At 38.2% G+C, this 17,955-nt stretch overlaps 1 protein-coding gene across 9 annotated transcripts in view; it reads left to right on the forward strand.

Annotated features, from left to right (window-relative positions):
- ATP8B4 (ATPase phospholipid transporting 8B4 (putative)) overlaps nt 1-17,955 on the forward strand; it is a 279,642-nt gene that overhangs the window by 92,203 nt on the left and 169,484 nt on the right. For all 9 annotated transcript variants that reach the window (XM_045059334.1, XM_019832448.3, XM_019832446.3 and 6 more), the window contains 3 exons: nt 1,659-1,772; nt 4,593-4,691; nt 8,561-8,622. In XM_045059334.1, coding sequence (XP_044915269.1) covers nt 1,659-1,772; nt 4,593-4,691; nt 8,561-8,622 — 275 coding nt within the window. The remainder of the gene's footprint in view (nt 1-1,658; nt 1,773-4,592; nt 4,692-8,560; nt 8,623-17,955) is intronic.

The raw sequence follows: 17,955 nt of genomic DNA on the forward strand, positions 1-17,955 counted from the left end.
GGGGGGAGTCTTTAGTCTTGTCCTTTATAATGTGTTAGTCTAGGGGTATCTGGGTGGCTCAGTCAGTTGAGCCTCCGACTTTGGCTCAGGTCATGATCTCATGGTTCGTGGGTTCGAGCCCCGTATGAGACTCTGTGCTGACAGGTCAGAGCCTGGAGCCTGCTTCCGATTCTGTGTCTCCTCCTCTCTTTGCCCCTTCCATACTCATTTTCTGTCTCTTAATAATAAATAAATGTTAAAAAAAATTATAGTGTATTAGTCCATACAGCTTTGGAAGAATAGCTAAAAATTGAAATTGTTTTAATTCTTTTTAATGTTTGTTTATTTTTTAGAGAGAGATGGAGACAGACTGTAAAGTGGGGGAAGAGCAGAGAGAGAGAGAGAGAGAGAGGGAGACACAGAATCCAAAGCAGGCCTTAGTCTCTAAGCTGTCAGCACAGAGCCTGATATGGGGTTGGAACTCACGAAGAGCAAGATCATGACCTGAGCGAAGTTGGCTGCTTAACTGACTGAGCCACCCAGGTGCCCCTGAAATTTTTTGATGACACAAAGCTAGGAGGAATATTTAATAGTTTGATAGTATATTTAAAATTATTTTTTTCATTAGATTAGTATAATAGGAATATATCAAAGATGTCAATATTTGAGAAAATCAATGGTAAATGTTTAGGAAGGGACTATCTGATTTCATAGTGATTTATGAAGAAATGATCTACATATTTTAGTTCATAAAAACTCAATGAATAAACAGTGAGCTACAACTGCCAAAATGCTGATGAAATTTTAAGGCATGTTAATACGATATTCCAGAACACAGAACATCAAAGTTTCTACTGTACTTGGATTGGTTGTGTTTGGTTTTGGGCGACATGTTTTAAGAGAGATGCAGAGAGGCTGGGATAGATCTAGAAGAAACTGATCAGGAAGAGATGCCGATAAAATAAGTCATGGAATGGCTGAGGGGTTTGAGAATGTCTGGATCAGAGTAAAGATGATTTGGGGAATCCTAGGAGTGGTCTTCAAATATTTGAAGGTTTCCAACATTTAAAGGGCTTAGACTTTGTCTGGGGGACCTGGGGGATGGAATTTGGCACATGGTAAAAAGTTACGGAGAGGCAGATTTGGGTTTCTCATAATAAAGACCTTTCTAGCAATTCCAGTCCTGAAATAAAAAGAGGCTGCTTCGTGAGGTGGTCAGTTTTCCATCACAGAAGACTTTTAAAGACCTGACTAGGATTCCCCTTGTCAGAATTATCTAAAGAATGGGAAAGTGGACCAGATGATCTCTAAAGTTTATTCAGACTTCACGGCTCTAAGTACAAGCTCAGTGTTGCATACAGTAGGTGCTCAAGCAATATTTGCCAAATGAATGAATACGTAAGAGTAAAAAATTTCAGAGGCAGACTCGTACTTGATTCATTTTTAAGTCATGGTTTATTTTATGGCATTGGACAGTAATTTCAACTATATCAGGAGAGTGTCATTTTGGGAAAAATGAACACCTTGGGCCACATAGAACTTAAAATTTTCTCAGTGATTGGTTTATGTGTCTCATTCTGGCATAATTCATGTTCATCCTTGTAAGTTTTAGAGCTATTTCTGATAAATGAGCAATGCCTTGCCCCTATCTAACATGATGCTATTTTTTTTTTTTTCAGGATAATTGTATCCACACATCCAAGTACAACATTCTTACCTTTTTGCCAATTAATTTATTTGAACAGTTCCAAAGAGTGGCAAATGCCTATTTCCTTTTCCTTCTGATTTTACAGGTAATGTTTAGGTTGTATTTCTTAATCATCAGTTTGTTAGGAGTATTCATATAATTTGAAAAAATTAATTCACTTAGCTAAATGTTCATGATTAGGTAAAACCCTTCTTATCAGATTTTGAATGTTATTGCTGTTTCTCTTTACAAATGTGGGAGGGTCAGGAATGGGTAAAAACTAGTACATTCATCATGTTAAACACTGAGGTCATTTTAGAATGCAGCCTTGCACTTTATTTGAACCACACCAGAGCCTAATAATTACTGTCCATAGCCTTCCTCCTTTCTTTATCTCCGTCTTGTGTTGACAGTATGGGTGTTATCAGAGTTGAGGCAGTCTAGCTGAGTAGTAGACAGTGGAAGCTAACTGGGAAAATTTCATTTGCATCTAAGAACAATAACCTATTTGTGTGTGTGTGTGTAAAATATATAGGTTAATTGGTAGTTAATAAACTTTCTTGTTCCTCTCAGCTGACTAAAACTTGGGCTTAAAGAAAATTTTAGCTTTTACTGATATTTTAGCAAAGAAAAGAAGGCATAAATCAAACAATACACATACATATAAACAGTTCATGATAGCCAGTTATTTACCTAGTATTTATTTTAGAGTAATTTAATCAGACCAAAGTGGTACATTCAGAATGTGCTGGGCTCTGTGTTAATTTTAGGAGGTAAAAAGATGGGTTAGATGTGTGCAGTCAAGATTAATAACTTTGAGTACTATTTTTACTTAATTGAATAACTATATTAAGGACCTTTGGCTGTAAGTGGCAGAAACCTAAATTCGTTTAAGCAAAATAGGAATATATTTAGGAATATTTCTCATTTTGTGTACGACTGGATACATGGGCAGACTATTTCAATAGGATGTGACTGTTCTTAAAAAAATTTTTTTTTTAATGTTTATTTTATTTTGAGAGAGAGATTGAAAGAGTGTGAGCACACAAGTTGGGGAGTAGAGAGAGAGGGAGACACAAAATCCAAAGCAGGTTCCAGGTTCTGGGCTGTCAGCACAGAAGCCAATGCAGGCTCCAACTCACAAACTGAGAGATCATGACCTGAGCCTGAGGTCAGCTGCTTAACTGACTGAGCAACCCAGGTGCCCCAAGATGTGACTTTTCTTTCCTCCATGTTGGCTTTACTTTCAGGCAGGCCCTCTCTACCAGGTGGTCTCTGAAAGCTTTAGACTTTTATTCTCCTGGCTCCAACTCCAACGTGAAAGAGAGATAGGGAGACGGAGAGAGAAAGAGAATGAATCATTTTTTTTGGTTGTTTCAGCAAATCTTGGGATTAGCTCTCACTGGACTATGCTGAGTTACATCGCTATCCATAAATAAATCATGGCGGCTTAAGAATTCGTAGCAATGGTTGACTTGCTCTAGATCACATGCCAAAATGTGGAGCCAGAATGGAATGAGTCTGCCAACATTGTATGGACTGAAAGTGGAAGAGGGGGAGTGAGAAAGTTCCCTAAGGTGTACTTGAGAAGAACTGAATGCTGAATAGGTACAACAAAACAAAACAACAACAAAAACTCCAGAGTGAATGTATACCTTACAGTTTACTGAAAAGACTTTGGAATCCAAGATTTCTTTTGTTGCCCCCTATGAATTTGCTTTTGGCTTCTTTATATAACTCTTTACATCATTCCAGACTTTTGAGCTCATTGCTCTAATGGCTTTCTTATGTATAGTCAAAGGCTCTTGCTCACAGAATTTTATGTCTGGAAGGAGCCTTTGGGATGATTTAGTCCAGCCTTCTTTTTTTTTTTTTTTGATCAAGAAATGAGACCCAGAAAGGTTAAGTGATGTGTAAAGCTTTTACAATGAGTCAGTGATAGAATTAGGACTACAATCTAGCTTTTCTGCCACTCAGGCTGATGTTTTTATTGGTATCACAGAGGCTTTTGAGTTTTTTTTCCTTTTTAAAAAATTTTATGTGGAAGCTATTGTATAAAATTGATTTAATTTAGAGCTGTTTTTGTTAGGGCCTGATCTCCATACAATGACCATATCCACTCTTTTCCTATCTTATGACTCTTAAGCACTTCCATACTGAACCCCATTTGAAAACTCTCTTTCTAAGAGAGTCATGTGAACTGTCACTATGTCTCTGTCATGTGGGTGGCTTTGGAAGTATAGGTACAAGGCTTTGGAGGCCAATAGATGAAAGTTCAAATTTTAACAGTGTATGTTCTTGGCCCAGTTGGGTGACCTCTCAGATACTTATTTATAAGATGGGAAAATGATACTTAGGACTGCTGCATTTCCTGACTCTAGGGAATTATTCACAATGTATTGTATGTTGTACCTTGGAGGTGCTATTTACATGGAATACAAATTCTGTGGGTATGTGCAAAACAACTCTGGTACATAATCTAACTCAATGAACTTTTCTGAATGTCAAATGACATAATTTATGAAAAGTACTTGCTTGGTGCAGGGTAGATGGCTCAAAGAATCTCTTTTGGAATTGGTGAGAAGTTAGTAAAAACTTGTTAAAAGTTGAGATGAGAAGCTGAGAATAGAGAAGTGACATTTGTCATACTGGGGAAAGATCATTATCTGAAGGATTTCAAGAAGCTTACTTCTCAACTTGCTATAAAAATTTTATTTTTTGTCAAGTAGTCTGAAAATTCATTCAGTGATACTTCCGTGTGTCTTATAAGTTAATGAAAGTACTTAAATTATTGAAAGTTATTCTACATTTGTACAAATAACTGAGTATAATCTTACTACTTTCTGTGTGTCAGATATAATGACAAAATTTGGAAGATGTATTTTCTAACTTAAAAGCCCTAAACTATTTGAAATGTTTGTTTCAGCTGATTCCAGAAATCTCTTCCTTGACCTGGTTTACCACCATGGTGCCTTTGGTCCTGGTGATAACTATGACAGCTGTCAAAGATGCCACAGATGACTATGTGAGTATTTACTTTTGAGCATTCTTGAGTTCTCAATTTCAATTGTGACCTCCCAGAAATAAAAAATAGAGATCTATTTGAAATTTTTGAATGGAGCTCTTCTGCTTAATATTACATAAAACTCTTTTGCTATTTGTTCAGTGACTAATACAGATGTCATAGAACCAGAGCCTGTTTAAGTTAAAAGCAAGAGGACTTGAAAAATTAGACTTACTCCCTCATTTTACAGATGAGGAAACCAAGGTTTCTAAAGAACCAGTGATATGTTAATGATCAGACAGGCAATTAATGGTAAGATCAGAATTAGAACACAAACCTCCTTCTACCCAGTGAAGTATTATTTAACTTATATGTCTTTCTCTAAGTTTTGAGAATTGGTAGATATTTGGTGCTCTCACATCCTCTGCTCATTATACCAGGAGTTGCAAAGTCAAATCACTTCAAAAGTCAGGCAACTAATGTAAATAGTGAAATATAAAGCAGTAGAGACTTTTGAAGTCTGCATAAGCCAAGGGAGGTCATTCAAATTCAAAGATTTAAAAACAGTCTCAAGGAAGCCAAATGTTCTAAATTTAGAGAAGTTATATTCTCACCCTCGGTGATTGTATGTGTGCTAGCCTTAATAACTGTCTATATGCCAATGACTTACATATTTTTATTCCTAGTCTAGGCCTCTCCTGTGAACTCATACCCATATTTCCTGTTGTCTATTTTTAACTTATATATGTCTTTAAAGTGAGTGTCTTGTAGATAGCATATAGTTAGGTAATGATTTTTTATGCAATCTGAAAATTTCTTAATTGGAATGTTTAACCCATTTATATTTAATGTGATTAGACTTAAATCTATTATCTTGCTACTGTTTTCTGTATGCCTCATTGATTCTTTGTTCCATTTTTCCTCTTTTAGATTATTTTTGTGATTTCTTCTTATCTTTATTATTAGCTTTATAGGCTTATATGGTGGTTGTTCTAGGGTTTAACTTATAGTCTACCTGGGGCAGTGTGGCTTTTAAACCCTTATTCATACCACTCTGTGCTAAGGGGTGTGTCTTTGTATACCATGTATCTGTACGATATATAAGATATGACTCTCTCTCTTTTTTTTTTAAGAATTATTTATTTGTTTTTGAGAGAGAAAGAGAAAGGGCATGAGCAGGGGAGGGGCAGAGAGAGGGAGAGAGAGAGAATCCCAAGCAGGTTCTGCATGTGCTTAATTGACTGAGCCACCCAGGCAACCCTGACTCTCTTCATTTTTAGTAAAGTGCCTCATGTATTTCATGGTTAACATTGTGACTGTAACCTTTGAGGCAGGATTTTTAACTAACACACAGGACCTGTTCATACTAATGAATCATGTCACTTAAAAGTGGTCAGCTTGGAATTTATTCATTCCTATAAGGTTGCCATTGTTCAAAGTACTTTGAAGCTCATTGTAAAGAATTGTCTTCGTGGCCAGTGTACAAGGTACAGAAGAAAGCCAATCTCATGATTTTGTGTTCACCCAGCTTTGGAAACAAATGCTATCTCTCAAGCCCCTAAAAAACGTATTCACCCTACCTGCTTTCTAAGAGAAGCTTTTATATATTTCCAAACATAAAGCATCCCTTCATGTCTTTAAATAGCTCCATCTTCAAAGAATAGAGGACATTCTAAAGAATGGACTGTAATCTCCAAGAAATTCTAGGAGAGGAAATTTTAACCATGATTTGAGTAATGGCAACTTTGGAGTAAATGTGTGTCTTCTCCACAATAGCTGATCTTTCTGGGAAATAATATTTATTTATATGCTTAAGTGTCTACATATTGGGGTAAATGTCTTATTCATTATAGTCACATTTCATAGAAGAATAAAATGGTAGAGTAGAAAGAACATGGGCTTTAAAGAAAGACTCCTTACCCTGTTACTTACTGTAACTGTAACTTACTGTTCTAACAGTATGAAATGAGGGAAACCACTTATCTGGACCCTTCCTTGTCTGTATAATGTTGTTAATGATACCAGAACTGTTGGAAGGACAATATGAGATGCTATGTATAAAGCATGTGGCACAGAGCCTGTCTTGCAGTGGGGATACAATCAGTGCTAGTACTCTGCTCCCTTCCTGTCCTGGGCAATTCCCCTTTAAGCCTTTCTACTACCATTTCTAGTCCTACCAGACTCCATTTGTTCCAATACCAAGACTTCTTGGCAAAACCTGAGCTGAAGTGAGAGTGACTTATTTTAAGGCCCAGGGAATAGGCTCCTCAGCTTGCAGGGGGGTGAACTGTTTGGCCCTTTTCTGTGATTCCCAACTAGTCAATTTTGGGAATTGTTTTCAGGTTTGATACAGATGTGACTAAATTCTAAGTCTCCTTTTGTCTTTATTGCAGTTAATGCTTGAATATGCTTTTATTTTTGTGACGATATGTGTGGGTCCAATAACCAGATATATTTATCAGTCAGGGTCTTGACAGAAAAGAGACGTCACCCTGAAATGAGAAAGATTGGAGAAAGATTAATAATGAAGGCACTATTTACAAAAGGGCAAAAGAAAAGTGGTCAAAGAAAAGCACATAGTGTAGCAATATGGATGGCAATACTCCTTCTTGGTCTGAAGGGGCAATGGGAGGAAGCAATTACCTGTATCTGAGGGCTGCTCATGGCACCTGGGGCTCTCTGTAACTCAGCTTGAATGAGGCCAGGCAGAAAAATACCCCATTTCACTCTCCTCTGGCTACTCTGATCTTCTGCCACCTTTGGCCAAACCCAACCAGGAGCCAGAGGGTAAGGATCTTATGGGTCAGCTTCCCATGACAGAGGGCAGAGTGGAGAAGGATGGGGTGTGAATACAGAGGAGCAAACAGAATATCCAGCACCCACATCAAATGATATACTCAGAAAAAATAATATTTCTGCTGGTGAGAAATTTGCATGCCAACGATGGGTTGATTTAATTTACTCTTCTATTGATTTTGTAAATTTTTTCATGTTAACAAATGTTAAATATCTTGTTTTTCCTGATAATATACATTAACTTACACCTGGAAATCAGTGTAATTGCATGCACTGGGCATGGCAGAATAGATTGGGATGGGTTTGGGAAAGATATTGAAAAAGAGAAGGGGTGGTTGGAGCATTTTAGATGTTGTGATATTGGCACAATGTTTTGAATTTTTTAAATGAAAATACTAATCTTGATGATAGTCTTGTCTGAATGACTGCTAATTTATGAGTTTAGTAGAAGGTTCATAATATTTGGACTCTTCTAAGCAATGTAAGATGTTTACATTACTAGAATATACAATAAGAAATAGTATCACTTAGGCATAAAAAACAAATCCATACCAAATGTTGTTCAGTATTGTATTTTGAGTTTTGTTTTAAATGCTCAGTATTTCATAATATTACTGTTAGCAATTAGAATTTCTGGAGAATAAGAATACATGTTATTCCAAGTAATTTCTTGGCTCCAAAGAAATCCATAAAACAGAATGACTGATGTTCCAATAAAGTATTGAGCACATATGTAAGAAAAATGGAAGCCTCTATTCCTTATTGAGGACTTCAAAATGTATAGTTTTCTAGAACCATGTGGCAGAGTAAAGGGAACACTGTCTTCTTAGAAGCACCTAAAAATGTGTGGGCATTAGAAGAGCATGTGGCTACACTTGTTGCATTGGTAGCATCCAGAGTAAGGGTTAGTGAGAAGGGTATTGATTAAGATTTAGAACACATGGAGCTGGGTTCATGGTAAGTATAAACTGGCTAATTTTGGATCGATGGTGAAATTGTCCAAACAGATGAACTCAAAAGTATTTTCAGTGTTCCTATTTGTGCTGACAAAACATGATTTAATATATTTTTTTCACAAATATATTGACTTTCAGTTTCGCCATAAGAGTGATAATCAAGTGAATAATCGGCTATCTGAAGTGCTCATCGACAGCAAGTAAGAAAGACATTTTTGGGTTATTTTTAAGATTTTGGGGACCATAAAATGATCTTGACAATTGGTGTTTTTCTCTTTTAATTAAGTATATATTACTTTTCCCTTTCAATTTGTTAAAAACTGCAGTGTAAGTCCATTTTATCTTCATAGCTTATTTTAATGTTCAGCTAGTGCTTGTGCTACCTACTCAACATCAAATCCCTAAGGAGTTTGTTTTGTGGACACAGGCAAATCATTATCACTTTTCATCTCTGGATCTAATACTGCTTAGACTTGACACTCTGTAATGTCTTGTATGTCATAGACGTTTTATAAGGATTTGTATTATTTAATTTGGTAATTTCTGAGGAATATTGCTGGAAAGACTTTGACTCATTACTGTATTAAATGAATCTTGGATTTACTTGATAGTTAAATTTAGAATGGAATATTCACCATAACAGATTTTTTTATTCCTTTTAAGTTGATAAATACTTATGGGAATGGTTCTTGGATTTGAAATGCTTTAAAACATGTATTTACACACTAATAACAGCAAAAACACCTCCATAAAACTTAGCAAAATTTCAAACCTTCATTGCATGGTTTCTTACTCTTTGTCCCTTTTTTTTTTTGCTAATAATAACATGTGACAATGGAAACTGGCTATGATATACTTCGTTCTGGTAGTCAGTCACATCTGCCAGTGCTTTTGAATCATTTGGATACTGTGAGGACAGTTTTTTTTAAAGGAATATCATAAAATGAAGTAATCATATGAGATGGGAAATTCCAAGAAATGATAAAGATACCAAGAGGGACTAGGTATAATCTAGACAATAATTGAAGTAATTAATCTCCATAACTAAATTATTGACTGATCATTAATAACATAATGAATACATATAGTTTTTTCTGTATTTGCTTGTTTTAGAAAATAGTGTTAATGTACAATGAAGGAAAAGGATCTTAATATAAAATTACAGTGGTTAGAGACAGAGCCTCTGAAGGGGTGATTCTGGTGGGACACAGATAAGCCATAAAGATGCCTGGAACCATGTGGTTCATTTCCAATGTTAGCAGGTTTTGGATTGTTGCCACTGGAGCATGGTGTTTAAAAGCATGAGTTTTGCACTCTGAGAGACATTAAATATGAGTTTAGTACTGACCCTAAACAATTCTGTGGTCTACAGCAAATTCTTAAGAGGTGGTGAATCTTTTTTTTTTTTTTTAATATATGAAATTTATTGTCAAGAGGTGGTGAATCTTTGTAAGCTAATGCAATATGTGGCTTTGAGCCACTGTTGCATATCTTGACTTTCTCAAGCCTTGCAGTTCTGACTGGATATTAGATCTGACAATATGATATAACTAATTCCCCAAGGAACATTTGATAACAAATCTTACTCCTTTGAAGTAACACCTCATATAAAGTATGTTTAAAATGTACAATTACATAATGAATTTGAAATAATGGCCCTAGCATATCTTTAATGTCCCCCCAAATTACCAGTTAAATCTTGTGGCAGTACCTTGGGGCATTAATTAGAGGCCAAGGGATTTATCTAGGAACTTAGATATTCAGAAACTCGATGATTGTATGTCTCCCACACATGCTATCTATCATTATCATTATTGTTAGAAGTAGTATTAGTGTTACTTTCTTGTGGTTTCATTTAGCTTTCTGTTGATTCCTCATGAAGTGACATCTCTTTGTAGTTCAATATGGTGTGATGTTTTAGTATGTATTATTGCTGATCATGTAAAATTGACAGGAGAAGCATATATCATTGAGTATGGAGTGTTCCTTAAGATTCAGTAAAAAATCAGGCCAGATTTTCCATTTAGAAGATGGCCCTTTACCGTGAAATCCTCTAGGGCAGGGGTCATCTCTTGATCACATCTGTGTCCCTTGAACCTAGCACAATGTATATGGAATTTTCAAACTGAGCGGTAACAAGTATTCTTGCTGAGAGAGCAATATGCCAGAGTAGCTTGATCTATCTAATGTTGCTCAGTTGCATCACTGGCCAATTCCAGTGGCTGGGGTGGTGGTCTTTGTACAATATGCTCATGCTACAGAAACTGGCTTTCCATTTTTTGGATTTTGAAAAGTTGGAAAGATCAAATGGGCTCAGATCTGAGACAGTCAAGCTTCAAGTCCTCCCTTGAAGCTGGTGGTTGTAGAGGATACTGTTGGGGCTCTGCACAGACCCTCACTGTCTTCTGTACTCATCCCCAGCTTCTATTTGCATTGCTTGTAAGCACTTGCACCTGCTGTTTTCTACCAGAGCACTGCCCTTGAACTGCTGGAGTCAGTGACTGGTGGGTGGAGGAGTGTGAAAGAGCAGCACCCCTGCCTCAATTAGACAAGCTCTGAGGTTAATTTGTACTCTCAACCACTCCTTTAGATCAGACAGAGGATGGGACTTGGCATGCAGTCACACCCTGTGTGTTTTTTTTTTTCCCTTTCCCTGTGTTGTATCTCATGTCCCTTACCAGTTTCTCCTGGAAGTACTTTCCTAATGAGACACTTGCATGTGAATCCTTATCTCAGGATCTGCTTCCAGGGAACCTGATGTGAGACAGTAGTTAATGCATACTAGATCCCATTGCAGTGTTAATGGAAAATGTTAAGAAAGTGCTTTTGGGTCTATTCTTGGCACCTGTGGGTTGTGATCCAGTAATAAAGTAAGATGCCTGGAGGGGACCAGGGGATTACAAGTGTTGCTGGAGGTGAGTGTCAGAGTGGGGTGTATGCCAGGTCCATGTGGCTACCTTTGTGTGCTGCTGGCAGAAGGTCTGGAACTACTGTACTGTTTGCTGATGGCATGTATGAATACCAATAGCTATCTTCGTGTTTCTCCAGAGAAGGTTTCAAGCGGTTCTAAAATCTTTAACCACTGTAGAAGCAACTGGGCAGGTGAGGGGCAATGATAGGTCTTGGACTTGTGGTCTTTGCACTAGGGCAGGAGCCATCATTGGCTTGTTTTGGAAAGAGGGGAGGCATGGTTAGCCTCAGGCTGGAGATTTTTAAGGGGAGGGAGGTGGGAAGAAAGCACTAGTCAGGAAACCTGGATTCATGTGTGAGTTTGAGCAATTAATTTTCCTTCTGGGCTTCTTCCTGCTGTGCTAAGAAGTGAGGAAGTTGGACAGGTACAGTCAGATTCAATATGTATTTATTGAGCAACTACCCTGTGTGAGCTCCAGTTCTTCCAAGTTTAACTTCCATAAAAAAACCCAAAGTGTGGGTAACAGTGCTCCATTTTAGAGATGAAGGGATTAACCCTGAGAGGGAGTGACTTGTCCAGGGTCCCATGGCAAGTAAGAGCCTAAATTAGACTTCTACTCATTCATGAAGAGGTATGTAAATGTGGACTTTGTGGTATAATCCTGTCTTCACTATTGATTTTGTATTTGAAGGGCTTTGTATACAATTACAGGAATATAACATAGTTACATAATATATATGTAGTTTATCTGTATGTAATATACATTTGTATTATATACATTACTCCTCTAACATAGTTAGGATTGTGTGAGCTGTAATGCTAAGCACTGTAAACCTGGGTCACAAAATAAATAGAGCAATAAAACCCTTTCTTTTATAAACTTCTTTTTCAATTTCACTTTTTTTTATGTTGTTACTCATATTCTTTTTAAATCAGGACCAATCTTCTTTTTTTTTTTTTTTCTGATTTGAGGGTGCTTTATTCTATACCATGTGCTTTCTTCTTTTTTTTTCAATATATGAAATTTATTGTCAAATTGGTTTCCATACAACACCCAGTGCTCATCCCAAAAGGTGCCCTCCTCAATACCCATCACCCACCCCCCCCTCCCTCCCACCCCCCATCAACCCTCAGTTTGTTCTCAGTTTTTAAGAGTCTCTTATGCTTTGGCTCTCTCCCACTCTAACCTCTTTTTTTTTCCTTCCCCTACCCCATGGGTTTCTGTTAAGTTTCTCAGGATCCACATAAGAGTGAAAACATATGGTATCTGTCTTTTTGTGGCTTATTTCACTTAGCATCACACTCTCCAGTTCCATCCACGTTGCTACAAAGGGCCATATTTCGTTCTTTCTCATTGCCCTGTAGTACTCCATTGTGTATATAAACCACAATTTCTTTATCCATTCATCAGTTGATGGACATTTAGGCTCTATCCATAATTTGGCTATTGTTGAGAGTGCTGCTATGAACATTGGGGTACAAGTGGCCCTATGCATCAGTACTCCTGTATCCCTTGGGTAAATTCCTAGCAGTGCTATTGCTGGGTCATAGGGTAGGTCTATTTTTAATTTTTTGAGGAACCTCCACACTGTTTTCCAGAGTGGCTGCACCAGTTTGCATTCCCACCAACAGTGCAAGAGGGTTCCTGTTTCTCCACATCCTCTCCAGCATCTATCATCTCCTGATTTGTTCATTTTGGCCACTCTGACTGGCGTGAGGTGATATCTGAGTGTGGTTTTGATTTGTATTTCCCTGATGAGGAGCGACACTGAGCATCTTTTCATGTGCCTGTTGGCCATCCGGATGTCCTCTTTAGAGAAGTGTCTATTCATGTTTTCTGCCCATTTCTTCACTGGGTTATTTGTTTTTCGGGTGTGGAGTTTGGTGAGCTCTTGATAGATTTTGGATACTAGCCCTATGTCCGATATGTCATTTGCAAATATCTTTTCCCATTCCGTTGGTTGCCTTTTAGTTTTGTTGGTTGTTTCCTTTGCTGTGCAGAAGCTTTTTATCTTCATAAGGTCCCAGTAATTCACTTTTGCTTTTAATTCCCTTGCCTTTGGGATGTGTCAAGTAAGAGATTGCCACGGCTGAGGTCAGAGAGGTCTTTTCCTGCTTTCTCCTCTAGGGTTTTGATGGTTTCCTGTCTCACATTCAGGTCCTTTATCCATTTTGAGTTTATTTTTGTGAATGGTGTGAGAAAGTAGTCTAGTTTCAACCTTCTGCATGTTGCTGTCCAGTTCTCCCAGCACCATTTGTTAAAGAGACTGTCTTTTTTCCATTGGATGTTCTTTCCTGCTTTGTCAAAGATGAGTTGGCCATACGTTTGTGGGTCTAGTTCTGGGGTTTCTAATCTATTCCATGGGTCTATGTGTCTGTTTTTGTGCCAATACCATGCTGTCTTGATGATGACAGCTTTGTAGTAGAGGCTAAAGTCTGGGATTGTGATGCCTCCTGCTTTGGTCTTCTTCTTCAAAATTACTTTGGCTATTCGGGGCCTTTTGTGGTTCCATATGAATTTTAGGATTGCTTGTTCTAGTTTCGAGAAGAATGCTGGTGCAATTTTGATTGGGATTGCATTGAATGTGTAGATAGCTGTGGGTAGTATTGACATTTTGACAATATTTATCCTTCCAATCCATGAGCAGGGAATGTCTTTCCATTTCTTTGTATCTTCTTCAGTTACCTTCATAAGCTTTCTATAGTTTTCAGCATACAGATCTTTTACATCTTTGGTTAGGTTTATTCCTAGGTATTTTATGTTTCTTGGTGCAATTGTGAATGGGATCAGTTTCTTTATTTGTCTTTCTGTTGCTTCATTGTTAGTGTATAAGAATGCAACTGATTTCTGTACATTGATTTTGTATCCTGCGACTTTGCTCAATTCATGTATCAGTTCTAGCAGACTTTTGTCTGCTAGACATAAAGCAGACTTTATGTCTACTAGACATAGTATCATGTCATCTGCAAAAAGCAAAAGCTTGACTTCATCTTTGCCAATTTTGATGCCTTTGATTTCCTTTTGTTATCTGATTGCTGATGCTAGAACTTCCAACACTATGTTAAACAACAGCGGTGAGAGTGGGCATCCCTGTCGTGTTCCTGATCTCAGGGAAAAAGCTTTCAGTTTTTCCCCATTGAGGATGATGTTAGCTGTGGCTTTTCATAAATGGCTTTTATGATGTTTAAGTATGTTCCTTCTATCCCGACTTTCTCAAGGGTTTTTATTAAGAAAGGGTGCTGAATTTTGTCAAAGGCCTTTTCTGCATCGATTGACAGGATCATATGGTTCTTATCTTTTCTTTTTTTTTTTTTAATTTTTTTTTTCAACGTTTATTTATTTTTGGGACTGAGAGAGACAGAGCATGAACGGGGGAGGGACAGAGAGAGAGGGAGACACAGAATCGGAAACAGGCTCCAGGCTCTGAGCCATCAGCCCAGAGCCTGACGCAGGGCTCGAACTCACAGACCGCGAGATCGTGACCTGGCTGAAGTCGGACGCTTAACCGACTGCGCCACCCAGGCGCCCCCTTATCTTTTCTTTTATTAATGTGATGTATCACGTTGATTGATTTGCGAATGTTGAACCAGCCCTGCATCCCAGGAATGAATCCCACTTGATCATGGTGAATAATTCTTTTTATACGCTGTTGAATTCGATTTGCTAGTATCTTATTGAGAATTTTTGCATCCATATTCATCAGGGATATTGGCCTATAGTTCCCTTTTTTTACTGGGTCTCTGTCTGGTTTAGGGATCCAAGTAATGCTGGCTTCATAGAATGAGTCTGGAAGTTTTCCTTCCCTTTCTATTTCTTGGAATAGCTTGAGAAGGATAGGTATTATCTCTGCTTTAAATGTCTGGTAGAACTCCCCTGGGAAGCCATCTGGTCCTGGACTCTTATTTGTTGGGAGATTTTTGATAACCTGTTCAATTTCTTTGCTGGTTATGGGTCTGTTCAAGCTTTCTATTTCCTCCTGATTGAGTTTTGGAAGAGTGTGGGTGTTCAGGAATTTGTCCATTTCTTCCAGGTTTTCCAGTTTGTTGGCATATAATTTTTCATAGTATTCCCTGATAATTGTTTGTATCTCTGAGGGATTGGTTGTAATAATTCCATTTTCATTCATGATGTTGTCTATTTGGGTCATCTCCCTTTTCTTTTTGAGAAGCCTGGCTAGAGGTTTGTCAATTTTGTTTATTTTTTCAAAAAACCAACTCTTGGTTTCGTTGATCTGCTCTACAGTTTTTTTAGATTCTATATTGTTTATTTCTGCTCTGATCTTTATTATTTCTCTTCTTCTGCTGGGTTTAGGCTGCCTTTGCTGTTCTGCTTCTCTTTCCTTTAGGGTGCTGTTAGATTTTGTATTTGGGATTTTTCTTGTTTCTTGAGATAGGCCTGTATTGCAATGGATTTTCCTCTCAGGACTGCCTTCGCTGCGTCCCAAAGTGTTTGGATTGTTGTATTTTCATTTTCGTTTGTTTCCATATATTTTTTAATTTCTTCTCTAATTGCCTGGTTGACCCACTCATTCGTTAGTAGGGTGTTCTTTAACCTCCCTGCTTTTGGACATTTTCCAGACTTTTTCCTGTGGTTGATTTCAAGCTTCATAGCATTGTGGTCTGAAAGTATGCATGGTATAATTTCAATTCTTGTAAATTTATGAAGGGCTGTTTTGTGACCCAGTATATGATCTATCTTGGAGAATGTTCCATGTGCAGTCGAGAAGAAAGTATATTCTGTTGCTTTGGGATGCAGAGTTCTAAATATATCTGTCAAGTCCATCTGATCCAATGTATCTCTCAGGCCCTTGTTTCTTTATTGACCGTGTGTCTAGATGATCTATCCATTATTGTAAGTGGAGTGTTAAAGTCCCCTGAAATTACCACATTCTTATCAATAAGGTTGCTTATGTTTATGAGTAATTGTTTTATACATTTGGGGGCTCCCGTATTCGGCGCATAGACATTTATAACTGTTAGCTCTTCATGCTGGATAGACCCTGTAATTATTATATAATGCCCTTCTTCATCTCTTGTTACAGCCTTTAATTTAAAGTCTAGTTTGTCTGATATAAGTATGGCTACTCCAGCTTTCTTTTGGCTTCCAGTAGCATGATAAATAGTTCTCCATCTCCTCACTCTCAATCTGAAGGTGTCCTCAGGTCTAAAATGAGTCTATTGTAGACAGCGAATAGATGGGTCTTGTTTTTTATCCATTCTGATACCTTATGTCTTTCGGTTGGCACATTTAGTCAATTTGCATTTAGTGTTATTATAGAAAGATATGGGTTTAGAGTCATTGTGATGTCTGTATGTTTTATGCTTGTAGCGATGTCTCTGGGACTTTGTCTCACAGGGTCCCCCTTAGGATCTCTTGTAGGGCTGGTTTAGTGGTGACAAATTCCTTCAGTTTTTGTTTGTTTGGGAAGACCTTTATCTCTCCTTCTATTTTAAATGACAGACTTACTGGATAAAGGATTCTCGGCTGCATATTTTTTCTGTTCATCACGTTGAAGATCTCGTGCCAATCCTTTCTGGCCTGCCAAGTTTCAAAAGAGAGATCAGTCACGAGTCTCATAGGTCTCCCTTAAATGTTAGGGCACGTTTATCCCTTGCTGCTTTCAGAATTTTCTCTTTATCCTTGTATTTTGCCAGTTTCACTATGATATGTCGTGCAGAAGATCGATTCAAGTTACGTCTGAAGGGAGTTCTCTGTGCCTCTTGGATTTCAATGCCTTTTTCCTTCCCCAGTTCAGGGAAGTTCTCAGCTATAATTTCTTCAAGTACCCCTTCAGCACCTTTCCCTCTCTCTTCCTCCTCTGGGATACCAATTATGCGTATATTATTTCTTTTTAGTGTATCACTTTGTTCTCTCTAATTTTCTCCTCATACTCCTGGGTTTTTTTATCTCTCTTTTTCTCAGCTTCCTCTTTTTCCATAATTTTATCTTCTAGTTCACCTATTCTCTCCTCTGCCTCTTCAATCCGAGCCATGGTCGTTTCCATTTTATTTTGCATGTTGTTTAAAGCGTTTTTCAGCTCCTCCTGACTGTTCCTTAGTCCCTTGATCTCTGTTGCAAGAGATTCTCTGCTGTCATCTATACTGTTTTCAAGCCCAGGGATTAATTTTATGACTATTATTGTAAATTCACTTTCTGTTATATTAAATCCTTTTTGATCAGTTCATTAGCTGTTATTTCTCGGAGATTCTTCTGAGGGGAATTCTTCCGTTTGGTCATTTTGGATAGTCCCTGGAGTGGTGCAGACCTGCAGGGCACTTCCCCTGTGCTGTGGTGTATAACTGGAGTTGGTGGGCGGGGCCACAGTCAGACCTGATGTCTGCCCTCAGCCCACTGCTGGGGCCACAGTCAGACTGGTGTGTGCCTTCTCTTCCCCTCTCCTAGGGGTGGGATTCACTGTGAGGTGTTGTGGCCCGTCTGGGCTACTTGCACACTGCCAGGCTTGTGGTGCTGGGGATCTGGCGTATTAGCTGGGGTGGGTAGGCAAGGTGCACGGGGGAAGGAGGGGCAGGCTTAGCTCGCTTCTCCTTACGTGATCCACTTCAGGAGGGGCCCTGTGGCAGCGGGAGGGAGTCAGACCCGCTGTCAGAGGGGTGGCTTCGC

This window comes from Felis catus, chromosome B3, assembly GCF_018350175.1.
Source record: "Felis catus isolate Fca126 chromosome B3, F.catus_Fca126_mat1.0, whole genome shotgun sequence".
Taxonomy (NCBI): Eukaryota; Metazoa; Chordata; class Mammalia; order Carnivora; family Felidae; genus Felis; species Felis catus.